Source organism: Pleurodeles waltl, chromosome 7 (genome assembly GCF_031143425.1).
Source record: "Pleurodeles waltl isolate 20211129_DDA chromosome 7, aPleWal1.hap1.20221129, whole genome shotgun sequence".
NCBI classification, from domain to species: domain Eukaryota; kingdom Metazoa; phylum Chordata; class Amphibia; order Caudata; family Salamandridae; genus Pleurodeles; species Pleurodeles waltl.
The window spans coordinates 607,686,018-607,699,361 of record NC_090446.1 but is presented as its reverse complement, the minus strand read 5'-3'; the positions used below and the strand labels follow the sequence as shown (position 1 = coordinate 607,699,361).

General features: G+C 44.5%; 1 protein-coding gene across 2 annotated transcripts in view; it reads left to right on the top strand.

Moving 5' to 3' along the window:
* UNC5A (unc-5 netrin receptor A) overlaps positions 1-13,344 on the top strand; it is a 902,953-nt gene that overhangs the window by 434,285 nt on the left and 455,324 nt on the right. For both annotated transcript variants that reach the window (XM_069244554.1, XM_069244553.1), the window contains exon 2: positions 6,775-7,026. In XM_069244554.1, the coding sequence (XP_069100655.1) occupies positions 6,775-7,026 (252 nt within the window). The remainder of the gene's footprint in view (positions 1-6,774; positions 7,027-13,344) is intronic.

Genomic DNA, 13,344 nt, shown 5'->3' with positions numbered 1-13,344 from the left:
GAAAACAGTAGAGTCTTACATCAGAAGGAGTCAGCTTCCTCAAAACAGAAAAAGAGAAAGGCAGTAGTATAAGGGTAAAAGCAGAGGCTGCAGGGATGCCTGGACAAAGGAAGAAAGACATCTGGAAATTAGGACTGGAATCTGTACAAAGGGATATGTATGTAAATTTAAGAAAAATTATACGTAGCAATAATTGATGCAATGTAAATACCTAAAAAATTAGGAATGCCATGTTATATAAACCATCAAGATACCTCTATGTGGAGTTAAGCATAGTCAATACACTCTTACCGACCTTCAAAATATTTCTGTAGTCGATCTTTTGGCTACAATATTTTGTCAAGTAGACTTTTATCTGTAGAGATTCTGATCGAAAACTAAATTATACCTTGGACCTTTCAGAAATTATCAATAGGATGTTGCGATAAACTCAGGAATACTATTCTACATTGTTTTACAAGAAACTTACTAAAACAAAGCAGCAGTATCTTACAGAAACCAGGAATACTTTCCTAGAGAATATGTCAGGAAGCACAAGCATTGTAGCTGCAGGATGATTTTATTTATTTATTTGCTTTGTGTTACACCACCAACTAAATTCTAACCATATGTGAAGAAATAGCGTTCCGTACCTAATACACACATGCACCATCAGGCATCATCAGCAGGTTCATCAGGTGAATGATCTGTTAATTTCACATCACATTCATTATCAATTTAGTAGTGTTGTTCGCATTCAATGGCATTCAAGTATCCAAATGATTCACTTATGGTCACGTGGTTTCTACTCCCAGTGAATTTCAGATATCTATATCCTTTCCTGGGAAACAGTTGAAATTAACAAATCATTTACCCGATGAACAAACAAAATTAATTTTAAGATTGAAACCTACAAAAGGACTTATTATATGAATGTGAAACAGTTATCACTGTACACAGATGTGGATCGTGAAGTCTGCTAGGACAGATGACTGGAGGATTATTTTAGATTTTATAAGCAATATTGAACAAAAAGTGCATCCACTATTATTTGCACTAAATTGGATTACCATCTTTTTGCAGTTTTTTTATAGCACAATCTCAAACCAAGGTATTAGAGAGCTTTACATGAGCACCAGAATACATGAGGCTGGACATACATTTTGTGAAAGGTTTCAAGATCACTTACTATTCCCTTACCAGTTGTGTTTGTTAAAAAATAAGAGCATGGGACCAAAGATCTTCTTATCAGCCTGCCCTAGAGCTGCCAAATTTTGGGTTTCTCTAATATCGAGGCCGCTTAGTGGTGATTTTACTTCATGCCTCTTTCTTTCATCTCCCTGCGCTTCCTGTCTTGTTATTTCACACTTGCAATTTCTTTTTCAACCTGCTTTCTCCCTTTCTTCCATCTCTGTCTTGCTCTAGGTTAAATTCTGAGGATGCAAAATAAGCCCTTCTCCTAAAAAATTAATGCTGGTTATGACCACACTACTATCAGTAGATGTTTTTAAAGCCTCTGTTGGTTCACAAACATGATTCTGTATGACACAGATACAGAGGAATCATGTTCACTGGCTAATCTGCAATGCTTACAATCAGGTTTAATCACATTTAGCTTCAAGAAAGGCATGGGATGGAGGCTAAAACAGAGCGCAGCCAGACTCAGAGAATCATAGAAAAGCAAAACGTGGTGGTAAACCACTGAGGCATCACTTCACCTGGCCTGGTTGTGGGCAGCAATTACTGGTATATGTAACTCACAGTATGGTGGTCCTCAACTTGGTCCAGATGTATCTAGCTTTCCAGCTCCAATCTCAGAAGCAAGGAATCAGCTGAAAGCAGGGAGGGCAAGACTTGGGAGCGAGCAGCCCACTGCTGGGGAGGTGGCGGTCAGGATCCATGGGCAGCCTAATTATAGGTCCTTCGGTCTCTCCTGCCACGCTTCTTGACTGACGGCTGACAGCCAGATCAAGGAGGCCTGTGGCTGTGACGAGTGGACTAGATTTGCTGCAGTAGTCGTGCAGAATGCAGACTCTGGTCAAGCTTCTAGATCAGGTCAGAGGCCCTGGCAGGTGAGGGTGCATGCTGCAACTGTTTAGCGGACAGCTCACAATATTAGCTGCTGCACCACTCCCCTACACTGTACAACACACTGGCGGGGGTTGACAAGTGCAGACCAGAGCTGATTAAGCCACTGAATGACGTATGTGGCTGGCAACCGCAGTAAACTATAGGTGCACATTCTCCACATTGCTAGCCCAGGGAGGACGGGGGGAGAGTGGCGATAACAGTCTGCAGATGCTGAGTCGAGAAGGGCCATGCCTGGCCACCCACTTACCTTAGCATTTAGCCTCTACCTCTCTCTTTTGCCATTTATTTTCCAGTCTAAAAGGTGCCTCCTCCCCATCTGGGCCCTTAACTAACAAGACTTGTATATCATCTCAGCTGAGCAATTAAGCCCAATTGCTTCCATTACATTTGGGAAGTCAACTTCACGCAGTGGGGGCTCATGAACTTTGAAAGTGCTGGGAGGCAACTATTGGCCGGGAATTGGACAGAGTGAGCAAGCCTGGCTTCCATTAGTGGACACAAAGATGTCTCCAATTAAGTACGTTTTTAAAATATTCAGCAAATTAGGTTATTTGTACAGCACTAACCTAAGATAAACTTACAAACATTCCTAAAAATCTGTAAGTGAAGTCCTTAAATATCCCAGCACTTTTATAGAGTAACAACCAAGGATGACCACTCAGTGGTGTTAAATGTTCACTAGTCTGAAAACATTTAGACAAAATGATGGTAAAGTGGTACATTTATAAGAAGGACTAAGGTGCTATGTGTGAAAAAGGCAGAAACGATATTGACCTTCACACAACCCATCCTTGTGATAGCATCTTTCATCACTTCTCAATTTGCATTGCTTCTTGACACCTCGCCATCCTGCCCTTCTGGATTGTCACTTGTTATTACTGAAAAAGTGCTTTTAAAGTACAGAGCAGAAAAATAATAAAAATGAACAAACCTCTCAATCTGAGGTCAGAGTGAAGAGCTGCAGACACCAATAGTCATTCTTACACTAATAATAGTTTTATATATTAGTTTGTAAAAGAGTAGCAAAAGTACACAAAAGTCACTATTACACAAATAATAGTGTCATATTCGTTTTTAGAAGAAAATAAGACATGTACACACATCTCTCCACCTGTAGCCAGAGGGAAGTGTTACAGACACCCGTAGTCATTATTACGCAATTAATTATTTGATATACAAATATATATATTAATATATTGATTTTGTGCCCAAACGCCAGGTTTCAGTTTAAGAGAATACGTTAATCTTGCTATTTAACACAAGTTTTTAATTTGGGAATAATAAACCTAGTTATCCAAATCAAAAGATGAGCACTTTCATGAAACAAAATACAATTCTGTTCTTAAATACCAGCATTTCATTTTTAGTAAACGCTGATTTGGTGCCTAAATATCAGTTTGCCATTTCCATCAAATGTGCAACTACTGCACAAATTCTGTGTGTATCCCATGTACCACCACAACATAACATGGACAAACAAAATGTGTCCGAAATTACAGTTATGTCACAGCCAACATTATATTACGGTTCGGCAGTGAGCACATGACTCTCACACATGTAAGCAGGTATTAATTAGAGTCCTACTCTGACAATAAAATATCTTTGTACAGAGCTGAGTACTACAAATGTGCCACCTCTAAGCACTGTACGTAACCTGTGGTATGGTTACCCATCTTATAGCTAGTCATTTTATCGACCTCAGAAGGATGGAAGGTGTTGTTTGGAGTCTGGAATCACAACTTATGACTTTGAGATGTCACACAGACGTCAATGCAAGCATTTAATTCACTAAACTGCCTTTCTGAAATTTCCACATTTAATAACACTCTAATGCACGTCAACACCGTAGTATAGCTGCTGTGACTGAATTTTTTCTACACTTTACCATTCCCAGTTTTCATGAAGAAATGGTTCAAGTCTTCGTTTAAACAAACTTGATTTACCATATTTCTGTCATGGAGCACGAAAATGGCAACCCCCTTGAAAACTGTATTACACTATGAAATGCATCAGGGATTAAGTTTTCTTAATTGTGGAAATTGTGTCAAGACAGAAATCAGCAAAATAGTGCTAAGTTCTTTACTAGAGTCAGAACATGCACTCCTGAGGCAAAACTGTTGCTTTCCTATTCAGCTCTTCCAAGACAAACATTTTAATTCTTGTGTTTGTAGCACACAGTATTTAAATTCAATAAGCATTACTTAACTTGGGTGTGCAAGTGACAGGGCTTATACGCGGACTGAACATAGATATCTGTCCAGTAGGCCCACTGTAAGGTCATCCTGCAGATTCTCTCTCCACATGCTGGGGAGGCAGCCCTCCACCAGCTCTCCTCTGCTCCCCATTTGTGGGCAGAGTGTCGCACGCGTTCTTCGCACAGCTGGCACACGCCTAAACGGATAGGCAGCTTATTGTGTGCAGGGTAGACATGCACAGTGATAGTGACTATGAATCCGAAAGTAACATGCATTTAAAATGCTGCCTCTGACTGTTGCACACATGCCTACATTTTCAAGCACGAAAATGTGAGATTTTGAAAAAAATCAGGGAGTGTATTTTCCCCATTGACTGCTATTGAAGCAAAGGCAATTTCAGGTGGGAGTCACCTAAAAAAGAAAGCCATTTTTTACTCAAAAATTGTATGTATGCTAGTTATGACAAATACAGAACCCCGGCACTGCAACATTTTAATTATTTGTTTTATATGACCCTGAGTCTCGAGAGTGTGAGAGGGGCTGCAAACAGCATCTGAACATCTATTTTTACCAGGGGACCGCCTGATTTGGAAAGTGGTCAGTCTGTTCACGTTTTTAGAATGCAACAACAGGATACCTGTCATTTTGTGGGGCAAGGGAGGGCACACAAAATAAAGAGGGTCCTGGCCCCTGTGATCCCCGTCCCACAATCTGCCTACTCCCGCAGATATACTTTTCAGAGTGGTAGCATGCTTGACATAAGCAAAAAACAAAACATGGATCCCTCAGATTGACTGCCCCAGTGCGGTAGCATGCCCGGGGTAGAGCAGATGGTTGGCTTTTGGTGTCTCTGTACCTGTATTTCATTAAGGACAGGTTATATAGAAACTGCACCTGTTGCCTTTCAGGCTCTTTGCAATACTGACTTGTGGTAAGAGGTTTGAGATCATCTTGTTACAACAATGATTATTGTGCACAGTAGGAGATTGGCAAGCATCAACCGGTTGTTCGAAGAGGTTCATTCACAATGGAGGCTTGGTTTACAAAAGAGGAACCATGGTCAGGCTCTGAGATGAGGTTAGTTTAATTCCAGAGGAGTGAGTTGGTGGTTCTCCTCCATGCCTTTTTCTCTTGACGTCAACAGGCTTGATTTATCTTGAGCTCACCAGTCTGAGGTTTTGCGTTGTTCTGTTTTATGTGTGGGCAGTAGTGAGAAGCATACTTGGCATTCATCCCAGAAGAGCTCAGCTCTGGGACTGACGACTACTTAAGTCAGGTGATCTCTGTGTGTGTTTTGAGATCTGCCTGTGAGACCAGCGGAGGCTGCTGCAAATCTGAAGGGGAGGGGTGGGAAGGGGGGCAAAGAAGGAAGGGGAAAATACATTAAAAAAAAAAAAAACGGGCCTTACTGCCGTCTCCAGCCGTCTTGCTCTTGTTCCCTTGATGTGGTGTCCCAGCATTCACTGGGGCACCAGCACAGATTCACCAGCCATCCTGCCAATGCTTTCATGCTAAACTTAGCATGAAAGCAGCACCAGTACTGGTCTGAGTGGTTCGAACTGCTGCTCAGACACAGCCCTGGAGTCTGTGCAGTTTCTCCATCCCAGCTGTTAAACACAGCCGGGCTGGAGAAACCTAAGTGTGCACATCTGTTTGGCCAGCCTGAGACAGCCGGCCACACACACATGTGCACTTAGGGTGTACACTCTCTCCTCATTCCCCCTCCTGTGGCCCAATCCTGCCCCGCCCCTCCCTGAACGACTATGGTTTTATTTTTCTGCTGCTGGCTCAACCAGGGGAGCTACGCTCCTTCGCTACAGCAAAGGAGCCTCCCCTGTGTGAGACTTTGGATGGTGTGGCTCTGAATCCTGTTTCTGTTTAAAAGGTGCTTGGAAAGGGAGGCCTGCGTAAACAGCTAATTTTCTGTATGTGTATGGCACTATGCCAGGAGTAAGCCAGTTGGGTCAGAGATTCCTTCTGTCTCCGCTGTAGGATGCCGGGGCAGAACAGCCTCATCTGGACCCTGATTCGTAGTATCTGATGATAGCATGCATCGGTAGGACAGAATTTCCCTATGGCGGTGTGCTAGAATGTCTGGAGGGGACGTTCTGCTTCGGCCCTGGATTATCTGTCTCTATATGTTAGTTTGCCTTGGAGGGACACAATCTCTAAATGGTAAAGGCTGTTTTAGCCCTGCGTTCCTGGCATAGTTAGGGTAGCATGCTTGGTAGGAGAAGGCTGATCTGACCCTGGAATCTCTACATATGTACAATTCATGAATAGGAAACGTTTAGTTGATTGGATTGTTCTTGAAAGACTTTAAACTTACAATTCTACCACCCATAATATTTATCAAAGGTTCTTGTCAAAATAGAAGATGTGACGAAATTAATGTTCCCAATCAGATCCTGTCCGTTTGAATTGGAATCTGTATTAATTATATTGATGCTGGCCCCTACAACTCTAATGCTGACCATTATCTCTGTTATTTGTCTGTTTTTGTTTACAGACGCCCAGCCGAATGCCATGGCTGCCAACCCACTACCTGGGGCCCCCGGAGCCCCAGCCGGAGCTGGATCAGCCTCAGGGGAACTGCTCCCGCACTTCCTGGTGGAGCCTAGTGATGTCTACATTGTGAAGAACAAACCAGTGACCCTGGCCTGCGAGGCCACACCTGCCACCCAGGTCTACTTTAAGTGCAACGGGGAGTGGGTGCATCAGCCTGACCACGTCACAGAGCACAGCACGGATAAGAACACAGGTAAGAGATGTTGAGGGGAGGTGACTTTGAGCTTTTTTTTGGGGGGGGGGGTGGCTGTTGCTCCCCTCTTCTCCGGTACTTTTGTCTTCTCTTAAGTCTTTGTCTCTTGCTCTCATATCCCCCGCTCTGCTCATCGTTTTAAAAGAGGCTGAGTCATTATAGCGGAAGTAAAGTCACGCCCCCTTTGACGCCTGATGTCATCACGAAGGTAGGTGACTGTTTTACCCTCAGCATCTGGTCTAAACGGCCTCTTGTTGGTCGCTGAAGGATACTTGAACTGCAGAAAGTGAACACTATGGAAAGTAAGGCTGGCCCTCACAGTCCTGTGCTTCCTCATCCTGCAGCTTCGTGACCCTCCAAGCCAAAGAAAGCTAGGGCAGGGCCAAGACACCAAAGTCCAAGCCAATAGGCTACCCACCCTCAGTTCCCGGCTGGGCTCGTTGCACCCTTTCAGCCTTCTCTCTTGCTCCCCACCTGCCCTTCTCATATCTTACCTTGGCTTTCCCTGCTCTCCAGCCTTCCTTCTTTTCAGTTTTTCTCTCCTCTGACCCCACTCTCCTCTTCCGCTGCATTGTCTCCTCCAGTTCTTCTCACCCCTCCTCTTTCTTCTTCCTACTTCCTTTCCTCTTCCTTCCCCTCATCCTTTCAGTCTTTCTTGCACCACATTTTCTACCCTCGCCTTTCATCTTTCTCTCTTTACTTCCTCTTCGTTTTCCTCTCCTCATCCATCGTTTCTGTTTTTTTCTCCTCCTATTCTTCTCTCCTCTTACCTCTGCTTTCCTCTTCCCCCTTTTTTTCTTCTCCCCACTCCTCTCCTTATCTTTTTTTCGGCCTTCTTATTCTGGCACCCCACTCTCCTCTTCCCTTCCTTTCATCTCCCCCTTCCTTTTATTTTGAGCATGCAATTATCAGCTGCTCCTGGACACACTTACCTGGCAGGAGAGGTGTGAAGCCTCCAGTGAATGTTTCCACACAACGCATCAACTTATTACTTTTCTTGACTGAAGTTTTGCAATTAAGCAAGAATGAGACGAGTGGCAAGTCTAATAAAGCAATGTTTCTGCTAGAGGCTGTCTGTAAGTAAGAATGGATTGGTGGAGAGGCAGAGGATGATACAGTGGCTGGAAATTATGGCTGCTGAAGATGAAAGATGGGGCTCGAGGGTAACGTGTTAGGGGGGCGGGGGATGATCAGTGAGCTGCCATGGTCAGAACCTTGGGATTTCCTGCAACACAAGGAGTGATGAAATCAAGCAAGGGTAGAATTACTGAATTTCCGACAGTATGAGGTCTGTGTTGCCAAAGAGCATGAATTTTTGTAGTCCATTCTGTTCACATGGTGTGTATTGAAGATAATCATGGAAAGGCTCTCATTAAAGGGGGAGCGTCATAAGATAAAACGGCTGAGCTTCCAGACTGCTGTTATGGGCATTAAGCTATTTGTGGCATACACATGCTAGAAGAGAATATTATAGCCTGATGAAGACCAATAAAAACACTGTAGCAGTTGAAATAAGTTGTCATTTGTTTTACCATAGCTTATGGAACAGAGCCAAAAACTGATTAAATTATTGGTGTTTTATTCTTTACATCTATTCATACATTTTCTGCTCAGAAATTGTGCAATGCTAATGACGCAAGTCTGCTCTAGATGGTAGAGGAGTGGTAGATTCAGATGTGGCTGGCGAACAAATAAGTACACCACAGCACTAGGTAACTTCAGGGACAATCTCTGTTTTTTCCTGTCACTAAGAAGCATAATGCAGCCTGGGGCAACAACAAACCTGGATTAAGGCCCTGATTTAGATCTCGGCGGATGGAATTCTCCCTCACAAATGTGACGGACATCCCATCCGCCATAGTACAATCTCCATAGGATAAAACAGTGCTTAATTTGTAAATAACAAGGTGCCGGTGCTCAAAGCTCTCCTCTTAAAACACGCGGCTGCTGCCATTAAATGTGGGAACACGTAATACTGAGGCGGCGTAATCCTGAAGCCATTTCTGGCCTCTTTAATCCATTTACAGCCCCTCCCTGCCCCTTCAGCTCACGCTAGCAACTTTCTACTTTCTCCCTTTGTGACACCTTTTCTCTTTCCCCTTCCTCTGTCTTTCCAATATGTGTCTTTTTCTGGCAGCAAATGCTTAAGACAGAAGAATAAGCCCCGGCCCTCAAAAATAAGTGCCGGTGCTCAGCACCGGAAACAATAAGCACAAATTAAGCACTGGAATATAATTGGATTGTACTACAGCTGTTGGATACCCGTCACATTTGTGCTGGAGTATCCCCTACACCAAGTTCTAAATCAGGTCCTTAGTCTCGCAAGTACCCTCATGCATTTTTGTTAAATATAACATCACACAGTCTTAAAGGCGAAGGAAGCCTGCTACTTTTGTGATGGAAAGTGAAGGTTTGCTACACCTACCCTTAGTGAAAAAAGACAGCACAGTTGCTCAAGTGCTGGGATCCTTCGAAGAGGGGTCGCCTAAAACGGGAGCCCCTGGCTCTCCATCATATGTCCAGTCTGATTTTACAGTAGGAAACCACATACATCTGATGAATTGACTCCACACCTTAGGGACCAGTGAAGAAATCCTCCTTTTTCCCATGGACCACTGCCTACTCTTAACAAAAATGAAACTGAAACATTTAATTTTTGTTTTTGAAATGCAGCCCATTTTCCTTTAAGGAAAACTGGCTGCATTCAAAAAAATACTGCTTTATTTAAAAAGCAGTCACAGACATAGTGCTCTGCTGACCCCAGCTGGCCACCATCCCTGTGAGTGTGGCCATTCCCAAATGGGTCGCAATTTGCAACCTGACTCATAAATATTAATGAGGTAGGTCCCTTGTGACCCACTTGTGAATCGCAAACAGTGTCTGAGACACTGATGTACATTAAAGATTGCGACACGCAAAAAAAAATACAGATTGCGAGTCACAATCTCTAATGGTTGTAAATCTGGCCCTTGAACCATTGGTAAGGAAATACCAGCTTAAAGATGTCATTGGTGAAATCAAAAATCAATAGTGTGTAAGGGACTGCCCATGTCCCACGACGGCGACTCTCCCTGAACAATCACAACACAGACCCACTCACTGAAAGGCTGACCACACACCCACACCGAGACCGCATGATGCATTCCCACTCAGTGAGAGCGACAGACCCACTTGCACACCCATTATGGACCCACGGAATGCAGCCACACCCATAGGGAAACGGACTGGCAGACCGCCAATTGCAGGCACAATCACTGACAAACGCACCAGCACATTCCCACTGAGACAACAGAATACGGACACGCTCACTGAGGACACAACAGGTGCCACCACATCGGGCACTCTTCACGGACAGTAATTGAGAAACAGACCGCCACAACAGTTTTGGATAAATAGACTACTGACACAGCCAGTAAGAAACTGACTGCCGCAACCACACTGGTAGCACAAAACAGAGAGACACCCACACGGAGCCCAAAGAGAACAGACACACCCCATAGAGAGTCATACAGATGCGGAAATAACATTGAGCGCCTTGCCTCACAGACTCACTGAGAACCATTGTAGTGCAACCACACTGAAACCAAACACGTTACAGTCACACTCACTGAGGGAGAGACAGGAGCACGCCCACACCTGACCCACAGAATATAAACACCCTCTGACAGGCAGGCGGATATGGCCACACGTTACTTGCATGGACCCCACACCGAGAGACAGTAAGTGTAACCGCAGCGGGCCACAACATACAGACACTCGCCGAGAGACTGTGAGTGTTCCTCTCTGTAACCGCCATTTCACAGGGGTGCTCAATGAGAAGCAGGTCGAAACACCCCAGTGCTTAATTTGTCCTTGTTGTTTCCGGTGCTGAGCACCGGCACTTATTTTCGAGGGCCGGCGCTTATTTTTCTGCCTGAAGCATTTTATGCGAGCAAAAGACACATATGGGAAAGACGGAGGAATAGAAAAACGAAAAAGCGTCACAAACATTGAAAGCAGAAAGCTGCAAGAGCGACTTGAAGGGGTGGGAAATGGCTCTAAATGGATCGAAGAGGCCCGAGATGACTTCAGAAGTACACTGTTCCGTGCTCGCACATGTAAATGCAGCAACCGCGTGTTTAGAGGAAGGCTCTGGGCACCGGCACCTTTTTATGTACAAATTAAGCACTGATATACCCACAATGGGAACTTGCGTGACACACACTCACTGAGAGAGGGTACATCCACAGCCACAAGTGCATTACTGCTGCACTCACTGAGAGACAGAAAGACAGACAGACACTGTACAGTCGCCCGTGTGACGTGTACTTCAGACATGCTCGTTGAAGGCAGACTGGCACGCAGGTATCTGGCCCTCGCAGACACGCGGCACACACGAACGCTCACAAAGACCGGCTCGCGGATCCGACTCTTGCTGCCGCGGAGTGACAATCCCCCCCCCCACTGCCTTCTGCGTAAGCTGGAGCGCGTATATTTTAGGCTCTTCTCCCCCTCCACACAAACACGCACACCAGCTACCCCCTACTAGGTGACAGAACGAGGAAGGGCTGCAGCAGCGGCAGCTCTCCAGTGACTGTCACACCTCCGGTGTGTGCGGCGACGAGGAGGCGCCTAGTCCGCGGGGGTCCGGAGATGCTGTTTTAGGTGTTTATACAAAGAATTCAGAATGCGAGGCCCAGGACACACAGCAAACGCGGAATGTCTGTCATCCACGCTTGTACTCCTTCCAGACCACCACACACAGCACACATGCCAGTAAACACACGCCGTGTACACACAGGACAGACGCCCACAGTATGCTAGTCACGCGAAAACAAACGTATCCCGCGCTATGGTACTTACACCGAAGCGTACTGGGTACAAACCCTTTACCACCACACACACACTGTACTCCAAACGATTATGCTAAAAACGGCAAGCTCGCAACATACATAAATCAGCCACAGAAGCACACATGCCATAATACACAGGTGTATACACACAATTCAACTGTAGAACACACACAAAACCGCACTCTAACACGTTTCACTCACGTGCCCGCAGTGCGGTGCTGAAAAAGAAAACCCCTACCACACATTGCACCAGAAAGTACCAATCAATGCACAAACCATGTACACACAAGGCGCTCACAACGGCATGCATGAGAAAGCAGCTCGCACCAGGATGTCAGGCCACACCAGCACACAGCAAAACACATCGCAACATACACACACCAGAAAACACAATGTGTACACAAATTACACCAAAATACACAGACGTCCCCACACAAAGACGTGCTAATCCACATCCCACCTCAAACTCATACATCTCACACACCTGTACCCACATCGATACTCAAATACAACATGTATACCATCACACCAACACGTACATCAGTACAGATGATGTGCATACACTTATAACACCTGCACACACACACTCGAAATGTACAAGAATACACATAGACCTATACTAGTAATTATACATAATGAGCACATCAAAACACACAATCTCACCAACATTGAAACCAGCATACAGGGGCAACATGTACCACACGTATCGTCGTATATTTTCTGCATACACATATAACATACTCCAGAAATCACACCACTGCATACACCCTGTACACAAAAGCACAGATGTGAACACACTACATCAGCACTCATGAGACACTAGAACCCGGTATCCCAGAACACAACCCTTATCTGCAACCTGACAGGCATCAAACTGGTACACTATGTATACAAGCACATAAACAGCCATTTTATCTCTCTCTCACACAAATTGACACTTGTGGGGACAAAAGTTCTCACAAGGTTATGGCTCGAATATTATGCCCATCAGCCATCAGTAGTGGAGAATATGTACTGTGTCCTCCTTGTAAGTAAGACTGGGAAAAATTTAATTATGCCAGTGTAAATTGTATATTTTGGCAAGTTCGTGTTACACTTAGGCAAAATTCCTCAAATTACACTATTATGCCACTTTGCATAATTACACCACCATTTGCTGAAATTATTACATGGGACTGAAGCGAACAACCAGATCATGAACCCTGGTTGTTAGCAGCACTTGTGTTTTTTTCACTTTTTTTGTGTGAAATGCATACATGGACCACAAATTGGCACATAGTTGCATTTCATGCTAAAATATATCGCTAAATGACGGATTTGTATGTCACGTAATTATGAGTAATTTTGTGTTATATCCCCCCAAACCACGTCATCACATGAAACAAATTTCACACACCCCTACTTGTAGGTTTTTTGGAATCCAATGATTGATTCTACTTTACTTCTGCCCTTTAGAAGAGGGGACCTTACGGCCTCTGTAAGCATG